This window comes from Podarcis erhardii (genome assembly GCF_964252035.2).
Source record: "Podarcis erhardii genome assembly, chromosome: 2".
NCBI classification, from domain to species: domain Eukaryota; kingdom Metazoa; phylum Chordata; class Lepidosauria; order Squamata; family Lacertidae; genus Podarcis; species Podarcis erhardii.
The window spans coordinates 111,122,375-111,145,165 of NC_138498.1; the positions used below are offsets into that span (position 1 = coordinate 111,122,375).

General features: G+C 46.9%; 2 protein-coding genes across 4 annotated transcripts in view; both read right to left on the reverse strand.

Moving 5' to 3' along the window:
- Nucleotides 1-209: 209 nt before the first annotated feature.
- Nucleotides 210-10,298, reverse strand: LOC309336939 (E3 ubiquitin-protein ligase TRIM39-like). Its single transcript, XM_081853466.1, has 6 exons — nt 9,740-10,298; nt 7,019-7,114; nt 4,854-5,084; nt 3,252-3,274; nt 2,555-2,673; nt 210-1,196 (listed from the first exon to the last, which is right to left on the reverse strand). Exons 1-6 carry the CDS (start codon nt 10,208-10,210, stop codon nt 688-690), a joined length of 1,449 nt encoding a protein of 482 aa, XP_081709592.1. The 5' UTR covers nt 10,211-10,298; the 3' UTR covers nt 210-687.
- Nucleotides 10,299-12,193: 1,895 nt separating this feature from the next.
- The window catches only part of VARS2 (valyl-tRNA synthetase 2, mitochondrial), a 40,819-nt gene continuing 30,221 nt past the window's right edge, over nt 12,194-22,791 (reverse strand). For all 3 annotated transcript variants that reach the window (XM_081852397.1, XM_081852396.1, XM_081852398.1), the window contains 9 exons: nt 21,992-22,060; nt 21,804-21,882; nt 20,900-21,027; nt 19,827-19,979; nt 18,456-18,665; nt 16,684-16,795; nt 16,173-16,354; nt 14,462-14,611; nt 12,194-13,149 (listed from right to left, as the gene is read on the reverse strand). In XM_081852397.1, the coding sequence (XP_081708523.1) occupies nt 13,045-13,149; nt 14,462-14,611; nt 16,173-16,354; nt 16,684-16,795; nt 18,456-18,665; nt 19,827-19,979; nt 20,900-21,027; nt 21,804-21,882; nt 21,992-22,060 (1,188 nt within the window). In that variant the 3' untranslated portion in view covers nt 12,194-13,044. The remainder of the gene's footprint in view (nt 13,150-14,461; nt 14,612-16,172; nt 16,355-16,683; nt 16,796-18,455; nt 18,666-19,826; nt 19,980-20,899; nt 21,028-21,803; nt 21,883-21,991; nt 22,061-22,791) is intronic.

The following is a 22,791-nucleotide window of genomic DNA, read 5'->3' on the forward strand; positions in this document are numbered from 1 at the left end:
CTTTTTGCACAGCTGAGGGGGGGAAACACCATTAAGGAGTATTTGCAGGAGAAAACTAGGAAGTACAGGATGGAGGCCCCTCCCTCTCCCGCTGGGCCTTCTCATTTATGACTACATTTCGATCCCATCCATCTTCTGAAGCAAGTGCCCTCCCAGAGTTACTGGAGTACAACTCCCATCATGCCTGACCTCAAGAGCTCAAGGCAGTCTGCATCTTTATTTTCCATTTATTCAACCCTGTGAGGTAGATTCGGCAGAGATAAAGCGATACTTTTTGAAGGGACGCAGTACACTTTGCAACCATGTGCTGAATGGAACCTAAACCTCCCCAGCCTATGTGCAGCACTCTATCCAGGGCACTCTGCCTCATTGGCAAACACGGGTTTAGTAATGCACGATTGCCTATAGATCAAGGGATGGTGTGGCCCACCATCCGCTGTTGGACTTCAACTCCCATCATCCTTTGCCAACCCCTGATACAGACTATGGCAGATTCTGAGTTCTACTTAGCTCCAACAGGACTCACAGACCCAGAATCAGTTTGAATGACCTTGTGTATTGGGAGTTAACAAAAATAGTTTGGTGGATGAACCAGTACAAGTTGTTCTTTCTTTTTCCCCACATCGCCCCAGCGCAGAAGACTGTGATCAAGCGAAAGCTTCTCCCTTTCCACCCCTCAACTTTGCCTCAGGGACACAGTGTGAGAGAGGCCTCAGGGGACCACAGCCAAAAGAAAGGGTAAAGCTTCTCTGTGAAGGAGCCCCTCAAGGTGAAGAGTGTTTCTGAGCTACAAGGGTCGGAGAACATCACCCGCCCTGCCTCATAGTCCAAGCTAACGAGAATCCTACGGGTCGGAGTCTCTGGCTTTGCCACATTTGCTGGCGTTGCAGGAAGGAGCTGGTAGGGCCCCAACTCCACAGCCCAAACCCCATGTTCTGGTTGAAGTACCACAGGCCTCTTCCTTTCCACAGATTCCTGAGCTACACCAAGGGCCCAACCGCAGCGGCCTTTCACATCTACCAGCCAGTGGTGGCGGCCGCTCAAGAAGCCCTCAGAGCCCAGCACACAGAAGGAGGGGTGGAATCTTCTAGAAGTGTCGAGGTAAGGTGGGAAACCATCCCTGCGGCTCACGGTCCTCCGGTCAGCTGAAATCGCCAGGTTAGGATGAGCTGAATCGGGATCCAAGGTGATGATCTCTGTAATAACACAGAGGAATGTGTGTCTCTATCTACATCACATATGAAGCGCCTGCACAGATAAGATCTTCGCTCTAGATTATTAATAAAAGGAGAAACTGGCTGCCCAGCTTAGTATTATTGCGCTCGCTCCAATTCCCTGAGTGATGAGACGTTTCAGCAGTGCAGAACTTACTATGTTTGGTTTCCATTGGAAGGAGGTTACTGGAGGCATTTATTTTTTTACATCTAAATAGGGCTGTTTTTCAGCTGGAACTCATCAGAGGCACCCCTAAAAGTGGCTGTAGCGCCCCTATAAGCTCAACAACTTAGGGTTGTCCTCCCCACCCCACCCTCCCACTATATATAAGGGTCTGGTGAATTCTTTCAGTGTATCTGAAGAAGTGTGCATGCACACGAAAGCTTATACCCAGAACAAACTAGTTGGTCACTAAGGTGCTACTGGACAATTTTTTATATTTTTTTATTTATTTCATCCCAAAAACGTGAGAGTTCCTGCGCCTCTTTTTCTAGAAAAAAAGCACTGCATATAAATACAAGTCTCGCTATCCGAACACATTGCATTCTCAGGAAATTGTAAAGGCAAACATTTGCTTAACGAGTCAACAATTTCCCTGGATTCCTACGTGGAAATTTCTAATGCGTTCCCAGCCATGGAGTTTTGACCCCGAATCGAAAAACAAAAACAGGGAAAATCCTCTGAAACCTTGCAAAAGGCAAACAAGGAAGGGGGAAATGATCTTACTTGTCCAATCTACCTCCTCCCCTTTCTACCACAGTTTCATGGTTGCTGCCACAAACCAGCAAAACAAAAAATTAAGGCTTGCTCAAGGCCGGTTATTTGTTTACTGTGCTACATGCAGGTCCAACTGTTTGGATATCTGAATTTGCAGTGTGTATAGCGAGGCTTGGGGTACTAATTCCTCATGTTTGGATAAGTGGATTTTTGTATAATGGAAGTGGTATAGTAATCCCTGGCATGCTTTTGTCTCTATACCCGTTCTCCTGACCACTCCACACTAAAAACCCAACTCTACCTGAACCTATTCAATGTCCATTGTAAAAAAAAAAAGGGGGGGGGAGGAGATCTTCCTCCCATCCCATCTTGTAAGTACCATGTCTAGGATATAATTAACATTATCAATGATACTATTAACATAGAAAGAGCCAAAGGTAGGATGCAGCCATTGTGGCTAGTTCCAATTGATAGCCACTGATGTTCCATGAATGACTAATGTTTTTGTTTTGTTTTGTTTTTTTAAACCAGCCAAGTTGTGGCCTTCACTGCCTCTTGTGGCAGCGAGTTCCACAGTGCACCTGCGTGTTGTTGCGCAAAGAAGTTAGTGCGAAGTACTAACCTCTCATCTCGTTCATATGCTCCCACAGGGCAGTCTTCTTCCGAGAGAGATGGGAAATTCTCTCTTCCAATTCCATGGTGGACACCGGCGACCATTTTGGAAAGTTCCAGTTTTTGCACCTACCGCGAAAGAGAGAGAAAAATCAGGTGGCTTCTAGGCACATAATCCTGTTTGGCAGAAACTCTGGGCTGTATTCAACTACAGAGCAGATGCACTGAAATTGAAGCGATGACGCGGGTGGCGCTGTGGGTTAAACCACGGAGCCTAGGACTTGCCGATCAGAAGGTCGGTGGTTTGAATCCCTGCGACGGGGTGAGCTCCCATTGCTCGGTCTCTGCTCCTGCCAACCTAGCAGTTCGAAAGCACGTCAAAGTGCAAGTAGATAAATAGGTACGGCTCCGGCGGGAAGGTAAACGGCATTTCTGTGTGCTGCTCTGGTTCGCCAGAAGTGATGTAGTCATGCTGGCCACATGACCTGGAAGCTGTAAGCCGGCTCCCTTGGCCAATAAAGCAAGATGAGCGCCGCAACCCCAGAGTCAGCCATGATTGGACTTAATAGTCAGGGGTCCCTTTACCTTTAAATTAACAGCATCTATTAATTTCAACGTGTCTGCTCGGAGTATGACTGAAGGTGGATACATGCCTCTCAGGCTGGTTGTTGACAGAATGAATCACACTTACAGCCACAGTTGCTTACCTCTTCAAGAGGCTCCCAGCATCCTAAAGGGGGAAGGAAATGGAGAAAAAGCAGAATTGTAAGGGGTGCCCTTTCACAGTATCATAATTCGCAACTCAAAATTCCTCCAGGAACTATGTGGTAGGGTGGGGTGTAATGTATGAACTGGGCCCTCGCTGAAGTCTAATTTTGTGGCGGGACGTCTTATTAAATTTGTACAGTGGTGCCCCGCAAGACGAATGCCTCGCAAGACGGAAAACTCACTAGACGAAAGAGTTTTCCGTTTTGGAGGTGCTTCGCAAAACGAATTTCCTATGGGCTTGCTTCACAAGACGATAATGTCTTGCGAGTTCCTGCGGGTTTTTTCCCCTCCCCCCCCTTTTTCTAAGCCGCTAAGCCGCTTATCTGCTAAGCCGCTAAAAGCCGCTAAGCTGCTAATAGCGCTAATCCGCTAAGCCATCAATGGGCTTGCTTCGCAAGACGAAAAAACCGCAAGACGAAGAGACTCGCGGAACGGATTCTTTTCGTCTTGCGAGGCACCACTGTATATTTGTATTCTATTGCTTTTGAGTGCTTCCAGACGCCCTATTTACCAAGCCTTCTTTCCAATCTGTTTGCAGGGAGTTTAGAGGCTGCTGCACCGAAGCAAGTCTTACACAGTGCTCCTAGTAAGTTAGCAAAAATGTGTAAGACAGGTACAAATGTCTGTTGGAAATGTAAAGAAAAAGAAGGGCACCTCCTATCATATGTGGTGGACATGTAAGGTAATAAAAGTATTCTGGGAAATGATATACATTGAACTGAAAAAAAAAATGTTTAAAATAACTTCTTTATAAAAAACAAACCAGAGGCTTTTCTATTAAGAATTGTGGATGCTGGAATTCCAAGGGCGCAGAAAAGACTTTTTATGTATGCAAAGACAGCTGCACGGATGTTGTTAGCTCAGAGATTGAAAGAAGATAAAGTCCCTACCAGAGAAAAATGGCAAATCAAGTTGTTGGACTATGCCAAAATGGCAAAACTGACCAGAAAGCTCAGGAACCAAGAAAACTAGAACTTTAAGAAAGGATGGGGGAAATTTATAATTTATCTTGCAGACCACTGTAAACAGATGAAAACGTTAGCAGCATTGCAATAACACTCGTAATGTAGCAAGTACTATGGAGATAATGGACTTGTATAAAATATGGACTATTGAAAAGATGCGATAGAAAAGGTTTAACAAAGAACCCAAGGAGGGGAAGGTGGGAAATCCAGAGATTCGAGGGAATCTTGTCATTTTGGGTGTGTTGTGGTATGATTATAAACTTAAATATGTAAAACCAAATAAAAATTAATTTTTTAAAAAAGTAAAAATAAAAATAACTTATAGTTGTGTTTTCCAGGAAGTTTCATTGTACATTAACAGATCTTGCACACCATTCTCTCGAAACAGAAGCACCTTCTGTTTTCAATGTTCCCAAAGCGCTTGGCTTTGGAGTGCAGTGGCTTAAAAACTCTCCCTTTCATGCTGACGGCCAGCTCCAAGACGCTGGAGAGAGGAACCCTGCAGCAAAAATAGCAATGTGTTTTCAACCCTACTCCCCGCACAAAAGATGCTGAACCACCAGCCGCTGCTTGTACCTTGAGCAGCTCAGCATCTGGCCGCTGACAAATTTGCTCCAGCTCAACTATCAGTCCTCGTAGAAGCGGCGCCCCCTGCAGGATCTTGCTCTCATTCTCCCGCTGCCTTCTCTCGAGCTCGCTGGCCACTTCAGAAAGCCCCTGTAGGGCATGGCTCTCCCTGTCCTGCAGGATCTTCCTTAACTGCTGGAACACGTGGGCAGTTCTCTGCCTCTCGGCTTCCGCACGACCCTGCGGAGGAAGGAACGGGAAACGGTGCCACTCCAAAAGGGTAAGGACAGGTAACATCGAAAAGCACCTTTTCTCCTTGCTTGCTACAGCAAAACCAGAGTATCAGAGTCGAATAAGTTCAGCAATGCTCCTGGATACCAGTCGCTGGAAAATACAGGAGGGGAGGGAGCCCTTTTGCTTGAATCCTACTTGCTAGGTTTCCCACAAGCAACTGCTCAGCCGCTGTGAGGACTGTGGCTCAGTGGTAAAGTATCCGGCTTGCATACGAAAGATTCCAGGTGTCAGCTAACAACCTTACACCATGCATTTGCCACCATGTCTAGTTTGGGTCTTATGCTTGGGGTTTTGCTTACATCTATGGGACATGGGTGGCGCTGTGGGTTAAACCACAGAGCCTAGGGCTTGCCGATCAGAAGGTCGGCGGTTCGAATCCCCGCAACGGGGTGAGCTCCCATCGCTCTGTCCCTGCTCCTGCCAACCTAGCAGTTCGAAAGCACATCAAAGTGCAAGTAGATAAATAGGTACCGCTCCGGCGGGAAGGTAAAGAAGGTAAACGGCATTTCCGTGCCCTGCTCTGGTTCACCAGAAGCGGCTTAGTCATGCTAGCCACATGACCCGGAAGCTGTACGCCAGCTTCCTTGGCCAATAAAGCGAGATGAGCGCCGCAACCCCAGAGTCAGTCACAACTGGACCTAATGGTCAGGGGTCCCTTTACCTTTAAGGCAGGCATAGGCAAATTCGGCCCTTCAGATGTTTTGGGACTACAGCTCCCATGATCCCTAGCTAACAGGACCAGTGGTCAGGGATGATGGGAATTGTAGCCCCAAAACATCTGGAGGGCCAAGTTTGCCTAGGCCTGATCCAAGGTTTGGGTTGTGGACTATACTCTACATCCCACCCCGGTCTGAAACGCAGCAACTCTGCTTTTTGTTTCGACTTCCTCAACAACAGTGTTTCCCAAACTTGGGTCTCTGGCTGTTTTCGGACTACAACTCCCATCATCTCTAGCTGGCAGGACCAGTGGTCAGGGATGATGGGAACTGCAGTCCAAAAGCAGCCAGAGACCTAATTTTGGGAAACCGTCCCCTACAAGGTACAGATTGGGGTCACTGTGTGCAGCACAGCTGTTCTCTATTTGTGTAGCCTAGACTGGCATTTGCCTCTTAACTGCTAACTATATACATATGTGTGCCACCCATTTACAGATTTTGATCTGTGGCACCATTGCTTCAAGAGCTGCTGTTGCTATTTGTCGCCCCAGCTGGTCTGACAGCGTTTGTCGGATGGACATACACATTCTGACACAAAATGCGCCTCTTTTCTAAGTGATGTCACTCAAGCCCCAAATATACCTCAAGGAGCATCTCCACTCCCATTGTTCTGCCCAGACAGTGAGGTTCAGCTCCAAGGGCCTTCTGGCGGTTCCCTCACGCGAGAAGCCAAGTTACAGGGAACCAGGCAGAGGGCCTTCTCAGTAGTGGCGCCCGCCCTGTGGAATGCCCTCACACCAGATGTCAAGGGAATAAACAACTACCAGACTTTTAGACAACATCTGAAGGCAGCCCTGTTTAGGGAAGCTTTTAATATTTGATGAATTATTGTGTTTTTAATATTGGATTTGGATTTGATATCCCGCTTTATCACTACCTGAAAGAGTCTCAAAGCAGCTAACATTCTCCTTTCCCTTCCTCCTCCACAACAAACACTCTGTGAGGTGAGTGGGGCTGAGAGACTTCAAGGAAGCGTGACTGGCCCAAGGTGCCAGCTGCATGTGGAGGAGCTGAGACGCGAACCCGGTTCCCCAGATTACGAGTCTATCGCTCTTAACCACCACACCACACTGGAAACCCAGCCAGATGGGCGGGGTAATATAATAATAATAATAATAATAATAATAATAATGACGACAGCTTTGCCTAAGAAGGCGAACTTACCAGCAGCATCTCCAGCCTCTTCCCTTGGTTCACTGCAAGGACCTCCCTGCTGTCCCTCTCGCTTTTCAGCCAGGTCAGGTGGTGCTGAAACTGGGCCTGCCAAAAGCAAAGAGCAGATGGGTGTTCAAGGCTTAGGGAGTGGGCAGTTCTGGGTTTCTGCATCGTTCTCCTCCCTCCATAGGCATGAGCAAGGCAAGCAGATCATAGGCGGTTCTAGGATGCCCTAAGACTCCTGAGAGGTGTAGGACCTCAAGCCTCCTTACAAGGTGTGCACTCTTTCCTGCAAGGTTCTAGTTCTAGGTTCCTGCAAGCGCCTGGTAGGAGGATCCTGAAAACCCATTTCAGACAATGGCGAGGCTCCCAAAATGTGAACCCTCACAAAGCCTTCCATCTCAAAATGCCCTGTGACTGCAGGTCGTAGGCAAGTTTCTAAGAGCCAAAGTGAATTCCATATGCAAACAGAAACAGTAGCCAAACAGCCTGTTTTAACTTGAAAAATCCACTGGAGGGGGCAGAGGCTGAGAGTGGAAGAAGCAGGCGGAGGGGAAAATAAATGCTTTAACTCTTTTCCCCACCAGCCATTTCCCTACTACAAAACCACCCCTGAGAAACTTCTTTCCTGCACAGGGTTTAAAATGCATGGTTGCGTGCATCGCGTGGTGCCTCAAGTTATGAAATAAAGAAATATGGAAATGATGTCAAATTAAATAACTGGGAGCGGGGAGCCTAACTGAAAATAAAAGCAAAATTGGGCTTGTGCTGGGAGGAGCCCATTGCTTGGATGTCAGCAGGAAAAAGCCAGGAATACTTGCGTGCCCCACTGCAGCTAGGCCAGGGGTGGGGGAACTCACAGCCCACAAGATGTTGCTGGATTACACCTCCTATCCTCCCTGATCACTGGCCGTGTTAGCTGGCGCTGAAGGGGACAGGAATCCATTAACATTTGCTGCACACCAAGCTCTTACTACTTGCAGAAGTACAGTGGTACCTCGGGTTACATACGCTTCAGGTCACAGACGCTTCAGGTTACAGACGCCGCTAACCCAGGAATAGTGCTTCAGGTTAAGAACTTTGCTTCAGGTTGAGAACAGAAATCGTGCTCCGGCGGCGCAGCAGCAGCAGGAGGCCCCATGAGCTAAAGTGGTGCATCAGGTTAAGAACAGTTTCAGGTTAAGTACGGACCTCCGGAACGAATTAAGTACTTAACCCAAGGTACCACTGTACAGTAGTTTTTGCAGAACATGTTCCCGTTTGGGTGTGCAAACAGATCCTCAATGAGTCTGATTTCGCTGCAGTTAATGTGCATGCAGAGATCTTTTTTTTAAAAAAAAAAAAAGCTAAAGGGGCGAGATGAGAGCTGGACTCTGCTCTTCCTCCCACCAAACAGATGAATGGCTAGATTTTAGCTTGCTTTTAGCATGCGTTCTGTTCTGGCGTAGGATCAGAATAGGCAGTGGGTTGGGTGATAGAAAGGAAGTACAGTGGTGCCTCGCAAGACGAAATTAATCCGTTCCGCAAGTCTCTTCGTATTGCGGTTTTTTCGTCTTGCGAAGCACGGCTATTAGCGGCTTAGCGGCTATTAGCGGCTTTAAGAAAAAGGAAACAAACTCGCAAGAACTCGCAAGACGTTTCGTCTTGCGAAGCAAGCCCATAGGGAAATTCGTCTTGCGGAACGACTCAAAAAACAGAAAACTCTTTTGTCTTGCGCGTTTTTCGTCTTGCGAGGCATTCGTCTTGCGAGGTACCACTGTAGGCAGTGAACTATAGTTCTGCATAAAATAAAAAAATTCCTTCCAGTAGCACCTTAAAGACCAACTGAGTTAGTTCTAGGTATGAGCTTTCGTGTGCATGCACACTTCTTCAGATACATATTCACTTCTTCAGATACATATTCTGCATATTTACATTCAAGTGCACATAACAGTACAGGCAGGGAACTTGTGGCCTTCCATTTATTGCCGGCTGCCAACTCCCCTCCGTCCCAACCAGCATAGCCAATGAGCAGATGCGATGGGAGTTGTAGTTCAAGAACATTCACGGGGCTGAAGATTCCCCAAAAGCTGCTCTAGAAACAGGGAAGGATATTTATGAATACGATCTTGGACTGCTGGTGTTTTGTCGATTCATGGTTTTTCAGAGAATTAACAAATCTTTATAGGGACACTATAAATTATATAGAATGGTGTATATATCTACGTAAAGCTGATACGTGTGAAGTCTTAGGATAGAATATGATGTAACTTTAGCTCATAGCTGTCAACTTTTCCCTTTTCTTGTGAGGAATCCTATTCGGAATAAGGGAATTTCCGTTAAAAAAAAGGAAAACGTTAACAGCTATGTGTTGACAGATATGTGTCGTTTGTGTGTGTGTGGCTGTGTGTGTTTCTTTTATTGTTTCGATAAATAAAGCAATAAGGAGGGGTGCTGCAATTCCTAAGAAATCCTTTGCGTGCAAAATGCACCCCCAAATCTCTCACCTAGCCCCCCCCCCTTATCAAAAGCAAAATAATGTTTTGTTTTTAATGCAAGTATCTCGTGAACAGAGATCACTGGAGCAAACGCACCCCAAGCTACGATCCTTCCCACTATTCTGGGCTGCGTGCAAAGCTCGCCTTACTCACGAGTAGCCCTACTGAAGGCAATGAACGGGGGTGGGTGGGCGTCATTCCTTCCGACGGGAACTTCGTGGGAAGGCGCCGCTGCTTTCGCTGCCTTTTTTACCTTGTACTCCTCGGCTGCCTCGTCCGCGGGGACCACCGCGTGAGATCGGTGCTCCTTGGATCTGTCGCAGACCACGCAGATGAGAGCCTCGTCCGCCCGGCAGAACAACTTCAGCGGCTCCTGGTGCTGCCGGCACACCGGCGCCGATCCTGGGCTGCTGCTGCTGCTGCTGCTGCCGGCCGGCGGCGGGGAAGGCGCGCCCGGAGAGGCGCCGGGGAGCAAGGCCAGCTCCTTGGCCCTCTCGGCCACTTTGCCCAGCTGCGCGTTGGGCCGGAGCTTCCCGGAGCGGGACCTCTTCCTGCACTGCGGGCAGGGGAAGCAGCTGCCGCCCAGGCCGCTCCAGTAGGCGGTGATGCAGGCGCGGCAGAAGTTGTGCTCGCAGTTCAGGATCACCGGGTCGCCGAAGTAATCCAGGCAGATCGGGCAGAAGAGCTCTTCCTGCAGGGCGCGGGCGGCGGCGGTGGCGGCCATGGAGGAAGGAGGGAGAAGCAGCGCTTTTTTTGCAACGGCCCCGGCTGGCACCGCCTGCCTCTTTCTTGCTCAGGCGTGCAAAAATAAACAGCCACCACCCAAAACCGAAAGTAGGCGGGGAGAAAGCCCAAAAGGAAACTCTGTGCACGACGAAAGGAAACTCTGGAAAGTGGGGAGGGGGGGCCGCGTGGAAGCTAAATACGTGGCTATTTCTACACCGCTTACTGCATGAGAAATTATCTCCAAGGGGTGTACATAAAGGAAAGCAGGCACGGGGAAACTTTTGGCCCGCAGACGTCGCTGAACTACAGTTCCCATCATCCCACGGCTTGGCCCATGCTTGCTGGGGCTGTTGGGAGTTGTAGTTCAAAACCACCTGGCAGGCCAAAGGTTTTCCTCCACGCCTGGAGTAAGGGGCAGATCCACAAGAAGCAGATTTGATGCACAGAGAATCCCGGGAACTGCAGTTTTCCCTTCGAAGAGTTCCAATTCCTGGTACCCTTAAACTACAGTTCCCATTATTTTGGGGGGGTAGTTATGGGCTTTGAACGTGTGTGTGCTATAGAGTGTGGAGCTACCACAAAGCAATGGACAACTTAAAACAGCAATACTAAAGTTATATATACAAAGGTTACATTTATACAAATTAAGAGATAAACCGCAATTCCTTCACCTGATCCCTTTCCCACTCCCGTGTCGCAGCAGCCTGGCTTTTGCCTATGCCTTCACCCACCCAGTTCCCCACCGGGGGCCCAAACTTACAACCACAACAGCTCACTGCGGAGAGGAACCCTGGAAAGTGCTGACACCCCCACTCCCTGGTCTCTCCCTCTCTGAGTTTGCTTTTTATGGACAAGCAATGTATTGGAGAAAGCTGTGGCCCAAGCAGCAGTCAGCTGCACTCCCCAAAGCCAGTTCCAGGCTAGAGCCAGTTTGGGCAAGTTTCCCAAGGGGTCCTCAGGATGGGGAAAGTTCAGCCCCCCCCCCAATACTACCAGTTGCGTTTTTGGCCTTTGGCTGCTTCTGCTCCTCCTCCAGCTGCTTTCCAGTTAGTTCAGTTTGAGTTGCAAACTGGTCATTAAAAGGGTTGCTCATCGGTGTTAGCCCTACTCATAGTAGATCCACTAAAAATACAGTGGTACCTCAGGTTTCATATGCTTCAGGTTACAGACTCCGCTAACCCAGAAATAGTGCCTCAGGTTAAGAACTTTGCTTCAGGATGAGAACAGAAATTGTGCGGTGGCAGTGCAGCAGCAGGAGGCCCCATTAGCTAAAGTAGTGCTTCAGGTCTTTAAGCAGAGGCTTGACAACCATATGTCAGGAGTGCTCTGATGGTGTTTCCTGCTTGGCAGGGGGTTGGACTCGATGGCCCTTCTGGTCTCTTCCAACTCTATGATTCTATGATTCTAGGTTAAGAACAGTTTCAGGTTAAGTATGGACCTCCGGAACAAATTAAGTACTTAACCCGAGGTACCACTGTAATGGACATGATTAACTTAGGTCCATTAATTTCAATGATTCTGCTCACAGAATAATTGAGTTGGCTGTAGCCCTTGTTCCTTTGTTCTCGTGCTACAACAGGTGTTTGGAATCAACCTCAAGCAGTTTGCACCTGGAGGTGATGGACCAAGAGACACCCACCTGGGCTGCAGGTCTTTGTAAACCTATACTTCACTCCAGCCGTTTGCTAGAGCAACTCTTTCAAACTTCAAGCCTGGCCTCCCGGTAGATCTTGTTAAGTAGTGAGCTGCCCATGAGCCTAATCACCTAGATTACATCTTGAACTTTTTAGGGGTCTTTGAGAGGGACATCTCTGTTGGGGGGGGGGGCGGAAGGGTTCCAGCCGCTCTCTTTCCCCGTACACTTCTTTCACAATTTGCAGCCCTTAATCTCTCCTGCAGGGGGCGTTAAGCACATGTTTTGCATGTTCAAAATCCATGTTGCATGTTCAAAAATGCAATGGTAAGAAAGACTTAAGCGGAATTGACTTAAAAGGAAGCTGTAATTCCAAACATTATTTTACACTTCATCTTGGCATGAAAGCCTCTTAAATATGCATAGTTAACCTTGCCGGTGGATACGGTCCCAACTCTGCATTATCGCAAGGAGTGAAAAAGAAAGAAAATTATTTTAGACAGCCTTTGGTTTGACTACAAAGACCAAATTTCTTTCTTTAAAAAATAAATAAAATTGATGGGACAACAAGCTCAGGCGTTCAAATCCTTTTCTGAATGGTGGAGTGCATTCACATGGATAAATTTAGTGTAAAAAACAGATAGCCACAGGCGAAGACTTTTCCACAATCGCAGCAACACTGTTGTGTGAATTACTTGTGGGTGGCTGCGGCTTCCTCCATGGGCAGCCTGGCTCACATATTTATTCCCTCTGTGTGAATGCATCCCATGGGAGAGCGAGAACAAGTTGCCTGGAGAAGGTTTTGAACAGCTGAACCCATCAAGCATACTATGTGTGGCTATCCTGTGACACAAGATTGGCCCTCGGTGGTTGGGTAAGGGCATATCCTAACGGTTCCACAGCTTCTGCAACGGTAAATGCTGGCATTGAACCTTGTTGGTGATAAAATATCCCTTCTCTAAACTTGTGAATGTGGCATGTCAGCCCATGGAGTCCAGCTGGTGACCCCTAGTGTTCAAAATCAAGTCAGTGTGCCGACCCAACACCACCCTCCACCCTCTTTCGCAAGACAGGCCCCATCGCAGAACTGGGTGTCTCAGAACCGCACAGAGCTTCCAACTTCTTTTCCCAGTCTTCCGTATCTTCTCAGTCTTGTAGTTAATCCACCTACGCTGTGTAAGGCTAATTTCTGCCAGTCCTCACTGCTCAAGTGGTTCAGGAGACAATCCCTGCCTCAGAGGCATCTTCTGGAGGGCTGACTTGGCCTGTTTTATTTGCTCCAGCTCGGAATGCAGCAAGGAAATCTGTGACACAAAAAAGAAGGTTAAATGCACAGATGAAGCATCACTGCTACCAGTGAAATAAAGGAGGGCCTGGGCTGCTACTAATACAGACTTATTTCCCCACAAGTTCATACCCAAAGGATGTCACAAACATGTATTTATGCTATTTTGTTTGCTGAAACTTGCAGTATAATCCTATGGACATCAGCTCTAAGAAAAAGTTTATGGTTGAATAGCAAAGCACAGGACAGATATACTATTATAACAGAAGAAAATTATAATGAGGGCACGGAGACTCCATAAACTTTCCACAGCAAAAAGACTGATACTGATGAATTGGAAATATAAAAATGTGACTCCCTTCTACGATTGGATTGAAGACTTCTACAAACTCGCAACATATGAGCAACTTGCATATAAATGCAGACTTGTCATGGACAAATTCAATGATATTTGGAATCCATTCTTACACCAGGTTAAGATCTGGTGAAGTACAATAACAACCTTGTAAGTAAGGTATACAGTTTTGGGGTTTTTCTCCCTCCCCCCGCCCTTTACTTTCCCTTTTACACGGGTGCTGTTTCTATTTCTCTTTTTCTCTCTTTTATTTACATCTTGCCATGTTTAGTGCACATATAACTATGTACTTTTTGAACTTTCAATAAAGATGTTAAAAGAAAAAAAATTATAATGAGGAATATTTTTTTGTCGAAAGCCTAAAATGAAAGGGGGGGAAAAGTATTGTTTTCCAGAACAAAAATGAAGTATTTCAATAATACCCATATGCTCTTTTTTTGGTGACACTCAAAAGGTTTGTTTCTCTCCAACCAAACCATAGTACCACTTGCAGTTTCGTTCGGCGAAAATAAAGTCACGAGTTTGGGCTCAGACAATGCAATAAAGTTTGTTACAATCCAACTTTTGAGCCACACAATCCAGATTGCCACTTGCTCATGTTGCACAATTAAACATTAGGTAAAGGGACCCCTGACCATTAGGTCCAGTCATGACCGACTCTGGGGTTGCAGTGCTTGTCTCGCTTTATTGGCCGCGGGAGCCGGCGTACAGCTTCCAGGTCATGTGGCCAGCATGGCGAAGCCGCTTCTGGCGAACCAGAGCAGGGCACGGAAACGCCGTTTACCTTCCCGCTGGAGCGGTACCTATTTATCTACTTGCACTTTGAGGTGCTTTCGAACTGCTAGGTTGGCAGGAGCAGGGACTGAGCAACGGGAGCTCACCTCGTCGCCACCCATGTCCCACAATTTACCCCCACAACATTACCTGTTGTTTAATGTGGTGTGCAACCATAGCCACCTCCCATAGCAGTTAATACCTTTTGCTGGTGATCCAGTTTGGCTTTTGGGGAGACCTTCTCCTGATATCTGGCCCCTTGAACCCGTACGGTGAGATCTGCCAGCTGCCGCTCCAGTTTCTTTTGCCGAGATGCAACTTTGAGGAGTTCCTTTTGGGGATCAACCAATCCCTATGGTGAGAGAAGCGTCATAGGTTCAATGCATGATATACATTTAAAAGAACCTCCTTCTAGACCTCCTTGAAGTTACTCCCTAAAAGGTGGCCATAATCCTCCCACAATGCATTTCACCTGGTCATCACTGTTACAAGAATTTTAAGGTCTCAAATGTAGAATAAATATTGACAAATGCACACATATCTAAATATATGAACCATGTGTCTGAAATAGTAAAGGTAAAGGGACCCCTGACCATTAGGTCCAGTCACGGACGACTCTGAGCGAGAGCCCAGTTCATACATTACTCCCCACCCTACCACATAGTTCCTGGAGGAATTTTGAGTTGTGAATTATGATACTGTGAAAGGGCACCCCTTACAATTCTGCTTTTTCTCCATTTCCTTCGCCCTTTAGGATGCTGGGAGCCTCTTGAAGAGGTAAGCAACTGTGGTTGTAAGTGTGATTCATTCTGTCAACAACTAGCCCGAGAAGCTTGTAAGCTTGTATCCACCTACAGTCATGTTCAGAGCAGACCCGTTGAAATTAATAGATGCTGTTAATTTAAAGGTAAAGGGACCCCTGACCATTAGGCCCAGTCGCAGCCGACTCTGGGGTTGCGGCGCTCATCTCGCTTTATTGGCCGAGGGAGCCGGCGTACAGCTTCCGGGTCATGTGGCCAGCATGACTAAGCCGCTTCTGATGAACCAGAGCAGCACACGGAAACGCCGTTTACCTTCCCGCCGGAGCAGTACCTATTTATCTACTTGCACTTTGATGTGCTTTCGAACTGCTAGGTTGGCAGGAGCTGGGACCGAACAACGGGAGCTCACCCCGTCACGGGGATTCAAACCGCCAACCTTCTGATCAGCAAGCCCTAGGCTCTGTGGTTTAACCCACACCGCCACCCGCGTCCCGTCTGAAATAGTACAGGAGAGCAATTCTGATGCCATTTTTACTCTCCTAATGACCTCAAATGTTCCTCTGCAATAAAGGGGGAAAAATGGGGAAAGCCTTCCCATTGTCTTTTGGCTTGCAAATCCTGTCTTAAGGGCACATTTGTGTATGAATAGGGTGAACCTATGAACCGGATTCAGGATCTAAAAGTATTTACCATCACAAAAGAATGGCTGGACTGCCCAGGTAATGCGATCAGTGACCATTATCAGACATCCTGTCAGGCAGGATTTCTGCTGTAGATGACCTCCTTCTGTGATGTATTTATGATGTTTCAGGGGGTGGTGCTCTTGGGCTACTGGGCGGGCAATTTCAAAAGTCTATATAAGGGCTTGTGTAGCATTTTTCAGGGTTCTCAACCCTCCTGCGTGTGGTGACCCTATTGCAACAGTTCCTTGAATAAAGATCAGGCTTACTAGCCACTTTGCTTCTCAATATAACTCTGCTTGGCCTCTGTTTTCTCCTACCAATAGGGAACCCACTTAAGGACTCTATATGGGCTCCGGAATACCCCATATGGGAAAGGGAGCAGGTTTTTTTTCTTATAACACCACCTTTCTTTGGTTTTCTTATGAACCTGTCTCCTTGAACCAAGCAGTTGCCCCAACGTGGGTCTTACCTGCAGATCCACATAGATGGCAGTGTGCTCGTGCCCCTTCGCAGCCACGCAACTCACAGGTAGTTCTGCTCCCTCGATACCTGAGAGGAGTTTCAGAGTTCCAGCCAAGGACAAAGTCTGCAGGGATTCTCGATAGGTCTCATATACGCCACGGGGAACTGACTCTGGGCAAACCAGATACACTAGGGACAGACAGAGAGATTAAAAAATACAGGCACTCTCCTCAGACAATCAAAGGTATCAGCCAATCGGAGGGAGGGGGCACCAGTTATACCCACTATCACAGGCATCCCCAAATTCGGCCCTCCAGATGCTTTGGGACTACAATTCCCATCATCCTTGACCACTGGTCCTGTTAGCTAGGGACGATGGGAGTTGTAGTCCCAAAACATCTGGAGGGCCGAGTTTGGGGGTGCCTGCTCTATCAGGAGTGAGGGAACTATTTTTCTGTCCCAGTGACCACATGAAAATGGACAGTTCTCCACACAGCAGACATCTGAAGAGGTCTTACCTGTTGGCCGAGCTTTGGTCAGCTGGTAAGTTGCCCTCAGGGCACGGACAGCTCTAATGACTTCCTGTACTAACAGGAAGTTTGCCTCTTCGTCGGGATGACGCCAGTGAGCCTGGAAATGTGGAAGAGGGGGAAACTGTCATGCTTATGATAATATTTTATTCTCTTGTGAATTATGCTGTTTTAAATGTGCATTTTATATTTGACTTCACTTAGCAATGTTTCCTTGCTTCCTTTCCTTCCTTGGATTGTTTAGGTTTTTTAAAAACTTTGTTTGTGTTAAAACAAAACAAATTCCTTCCAGTAGCACCTTAAAGACCAACTAAGTCAGTTCTTGGTATGAGCTTTCGTGTGCATGCACACTTCTTCAGATTTGTTTGTGTTAAATATGTATTCCATAGTTGACCTCCTTTGTAACGTTTTATTTTGAAATCTTTTAGTTTCCTGTTAATTATGTTTCTTTGACTGCATATGCTATATTCGACGTTCTTCAGAAATGTTTGATTCTGGATTTTTTTTATTGATGTTTAATATGCTGTAAACGGCTTTGAGCTTTTTCTTAAAAATATAAAGTGGTATAGAAATGGGGGGGGGGATTGAAAATATCCTTCTTTCCTTGTAGAATTAGAGCCACGGCAGCACCATACCTTTAAAGTTCACTATTATATTTCGTATTTATTTCCTGAAACTTACGTATTGTAGAAAACCTTCCACCAATTTAAGTGCCATGGCTTCCGCCAAAGAATTGTGGGAGCAGCAGTTTATTAATGGTGCTGAGACTTGTTAGGAGACCCCTATTCCCCTCACAGAGTTACAATTCTCAGAGTGGTTTAATTATCCAATTTCTTTCCCAGGGAACTCTGGGAATTGTATCTCTCCGAGGAGAATTGCAGTCTCCCAACAACTCACAGCACCTTCAAAATGGCACCACAACGCTTTCGATGTATGATGCAGATGTGGCCAAAGTTGAAACTAGAACTTGCTGTAATTTCTACATTTTCAGAACAGGGACCTTGCTTCTCAAACTCTGAAAACCCGGAAGTAAGTGTTCCAGTTTGTGAACGCTTTTTGGAAGCCAAACATCCAGTGTGGCTGTTGGCTATTGTTTCTGGAGCGCCTGCACCAATCAGAAGCTGTGCCTTGGTTTTTGAACATTTTGGAAGACAAATGGACTAACTGGACCTGATTAAGTTTGGCGCTTTTGCAATTTATTTTGTGTTTTTGTTTCTGATGCTTTTTCGATTAATTTTCGTGACTGTGTGGAACCCAGTTCAGCTATTGATTGATTGTGTGACTGCGGAAATGGATAAAAGCCCCCCCATCCAAACAATGACTATCATCAGTGCAGGTAAGAAATTATTATTATTATTATTATTATTATTATTATTATTATTATTATTATCTCCAATACTGTCTTATTTATGTTATAGGACAGTACATTGATTATTGCTTTCATTTTATGGATCGATGGTGTCATTAGGTAGTAAAATTCATGTTAAATCGCTGTTTCAGGGGTTGTTTTTAAAAGGCTTGAAAGGCATTACCTTCTATGGGAAAGCGTGCCTTGGTTTTGGAACGCTTTGGTTTTGGAACGGACTTCCGGAACGGATTAAGTTTGAGAACCGAGGTACCACTGTACTCCAAGGCTTATGAAGTAAACTTATACAAGCACTTCCGGAAAACGCACAGGTGAGCCCTGAATCACTTTGAAATGCTCCCCCGCCCCCATTTTAACACATTTCCTTCTTTCAGGTCCCCGGAATCGCCCTCACCAGTTGCTCCGCACTGGGATATCTGGCCACGCAGATACTGGGAGGAGACTGGGATCTGATCCTGGGGAGGCGCTGCCACAGTTCCTCTGTGAGGAAAGGCATAAAGGGAGAAAGGAGGCGCAGAGCCACGTCCGCACAACTGTGCAAGGTCTGACGGGTGGAGAGTAGCCGAGACGGATCCCCACTCCTCAATATGGGCTTCACAGACTCCTGTGGATGAAAAACAGGCGTGTTACCATCGTCTGGGAAGAGAGGTGCTTTCTGAAGATCCAACTCCATGCCAGGGTTGGGAAGCTGCGGCCCTCCTGATGTTGACGGACTACAACTCCCATCGCTCCTGATCGTCAGCCAGGCTAGCTGGAGCTAATAGGAGTTGTAGTCCTGTAACATACCAAGGGCCCCATGCAGCATCTGTAAATGGTTCAGCATGGGGGTGGGGGAATATTTTCCTTTACTTATTCTTTACTTTGAGTTAAGCTGTTGGAGGGCACATGCGAGCAAGGGGGGGGTAAGAGCCAAAAAAAAGGATGGAAGACATAAAATGAGCCTGCTGGATCCGGCGAATGGCTCACCTAGTCCAGCATCCTTTTCTCATCATGGCCGACCAGATGCCTGTGGGAAACCTGCACCCGGAGAACGGGGCCTTCTCTGCAGCGGCTCCCTGTCTGTGGAATGCTCTCCCCAGGGAAGTTTGCCTGGCGCCTTCATTGTACACCTTGAGGCGCCAGGCCTTTGATTGACCTGATTGACATCCTATACCCTTTAAAAATGTGACTACAGTGGTGCCTCGGGTTAAGAACTTAATTCGTTCTGGAGGTCCGTTCTTAACCTGAAACTGTTCTTAACCTGAGATACCACTTTAGCTAATGGGGCCTCCCGCTGCCGCCACACGATTTCTGTTCTCATCCTGAAGCAAAGTTCTTAACTCGAGGTGCTATTTCTGGGTTAGTGGAGTCTGTAACCTGAAGCGTCTGTAACCTGAAGCGTCTGAAACCAGAGGTACCACTGCATTTGTGTGTGGGGGGGTGGTGTTATTGGGTTATTGTTTTTATTTTGATTTTATATATTGTGATCTTTTCTGTGAACCTCCCTGAGACCTCCAGGTATAGGAAAGTATATAAATTCAATGAAGAAGAAGAAGCAGCAGCAGCAGCAGCAGCAGCAGCAGCTGCACATGAGTGCAACAGAACTCTGATAATGGGAGTTGTAGTCCAACAACATCTGGGGACCCACAGGTCGAGAACTGCTGCCCTAGACGATGCCCACCTGTATCTTGACATGCAAGTTTTTCACTTCTCAGGCTACGATCTAGTCCTGCCCATCTCACTCCCAGAGAGGTGATAGGAATCTGAACCCACAGGCAGAGCTCACCAAGTAGTTATCGCAGAAATCGTGCAGCCAGAAAAGATGGACCGAGGACGCGACAGAATGCAGTTCGTACGCTTCAAACCTCCGGGCACAATCTTCCGCTGTGTGGTAGAGACGGCTGAGGATCCAGCGCTCCATCGGGGAGCTAGGGAAGACCTGGAGGAAGAGGCAAATGAGTGGCAGAAGTATTCCAATGCATTTAAATTTCTACCCCACCTTTTTTCTCTCATGCAACTTAAGACGTAGGCCATAAATCCCTGCACATTTTACCTAAACGAAACCATTCAGTATTCCATTATTACGTCCATCAAAACTTATTTACACTGCTGAATTTATCTTAACGTTTTCAAGTGTACACAATTCCCCCCGCCCATATATTCAATAAACATTTTCCAATCTTCTCTAAACGTATGTTCTTCTTGTTCTCTTATTGTATATCAGGGGTCAGCAAACTTTTTCAGCAGGGCACTGGTCCACTTTCCCTCAGACCTTGTGGGAGGGCAGACTATATTTTTTTGCGGGGGGGGGGGGGATGAACGATTTCCTATGCCCCAAAATAACTCAGAGATGCATTTTAAATAAAAGGGCACATTCTACTCATGTAAAAACACGCTGGTTCCCAGACCGTCCACGGGCCAGATTTAGAAGGTGATTGGGGCGGATCTGGCCCCCGAACCTTAGTTTCCCTACCCATGTTCTATGTGTTTATTCTGCAAGCTGCACGTATTCCATCAGTTTAAGTTGCCATTCTTCTTTAGTTGGGACCTCACTCATTTTCCATTTTGGGGCTAACAAAACACAAGCCACAGTAGTGGCAAACATAAAAAACTTCGCCCAGTGGAACTGACTTTTGAGCCAGCGTGTCTAGGATTCGGCTGTCAGTGTGGCAGACGAGTGCAGAAAATGCTTCCTAGTCAAATCCTAGGTGTGCTGAAAGGTTAAGGAGACATCTGTTTCTTCAGGAGACCTCTATTCTGTAGTCAACATTTTACACAGCACAAAGACAGACCGACAGATGTCCGACATATTCTGTAAGCAAATCACCCCTTTCCCTGCATACACACATTCCCCGTTACCTTCTCTGGCTCCAGTGGGGTAAATCCTTCTCCCAAGGCTCCCAAAGTAAACTTGAGGGCATTCCACACTTTGTTGCAGAAACGACTGGCACTCTCCACCGCAGCCACGTCAAGGTTAATGCCGTCGCCTGAGGAAGGGCGTGCATGTGATGTTAAGGGCCTCAGTTTCCATGTCAGCCACATCCCCTGTACCTACGGGACCGCCTCTCCCGGTATGCCCCGCGGAGAGCCTCAAGGTCCATAAATAGCAAAACCCTAGAGGTCCCGGGCCCTAAGGAAGTTAGATTAGCCTCAACCAGAGCCAGGGCCTTCTCAGCACTGGCTCCGGCCTGGTGGAACGCTCTGCCTCATGAGACCAGGGCCCTGCAGGGTCTGATTTCTTTCCGCAGGGCCTGTAAGACAGAGTTGTTCCGCCTGGCCTTTGGCTTGGAGCCAAATTGATTCCCTCCCCCTCTTTCTTTTTCCTTTCTCCTCCTGTGATGAGGCTGCATTTTAATATTTTAATGTTTCTATATTTGTAATGTTGTATTTTAATCTTGTTTTTAAGTTGTATTCTTTCAACTTGTTTTATTATTGCTTGTTAGCCGCCCTGAGCCCGGCCTTGGCTGGGGAGGGCGGGGTATAAATAAAAATTATTATTATTATTATTATTATTATTATTATTATTATTATTATTATTATCACTGGTTACAATGCTAAACAGAAACACGTGAAGCTGCCTCATATTGAGCCAGATCACTGGGTCCATCTCGCTTAGTTCTGTCTGCCAATGACTGGCATCTCCAGGATTTCAGACATTGCTCTCTCCCAGTCACAGCCGCAAATGCCAGGGACTGAAGCCACTTTGGTTATTTCATGGACAGGGCCCCTCAGAAAAATAAAGGGGAACGTTCCAGCTTCTCACCTTGGGCAGAATAGGAGCAGAGAGCGAGCCTGAGGGCATCGGTTCCACATTCGGGAATTCCTTGAGGAAAATCTTGCTGCTGGAAAGGGACAATGATAGGAGGAAGTGAGAACACACAGGAACCCCAAAAAACAAAAGGGTGAGTGGGTCCGTCTGGAGGGCAGAGTAAAGTGTGGGGAGGAACCGACCTGGCCTTCCATAGCAATGGCTACCTCTCTCGGGTCCAGATTGCTATTGTGAAGCTTCTCCTGTAGCACCTGAAAACAATAAATAATAAGAGGGAAACTTCAGGGAGAGGAGGAGCCAGTGATAAAGGGAAATCACAACTGCCTTTCCCGGGTTTTCCCTGCTTAGGATAATACCATATATACAGAACCTTAGGCTGAGGTCCAGCACCAAGGGCCATCTGGCGGTTCCCTCATTGCGAGAAGCCAAGTTACAGGGAACCAGACAGAAGGCCTTCTCGGTAGTGGCACCTGCCCTGTGGAACGCCCTCCCACCAGATGTGAAGGAAATAAGCAGCTATCTTCTCTTTAAAAGACATCTGAAGGCAGCCCTGTTTAGGGAAGTTTTTAATATTTAATGCTGTATTGTTTTCAACACTTGATTGGAAGCCGCCCAGAGTGGCTGGGGAAAATCAGCCAGATGGGTGGAGTATAAATAATAAATAATAATAATAATAATAATAATAATAATAATAATAATAGCAGCATATAACATGACAAGCATCTCAGCATTTTGAACTTTATTTTTGAAGCAGGTTTCTAAACCTCCTAGCTATGGATACAGTGGAACCTCGGAAGCCGAACGCCTTTGAACTCGAACAGCAGTGATTGTTTTCAAACGATTTTTGGAAGCTGAATGTCAGGCACGGCTTCCTATTGGCTGCAGGATGCTCAGCAAACTCTGGGGCTCCCTAAAAAAAAGCTCAACAATGCTGGTCAATCCTCCAATGATAACAGAGGGCAGTTTTTTTATACTGTGAGTA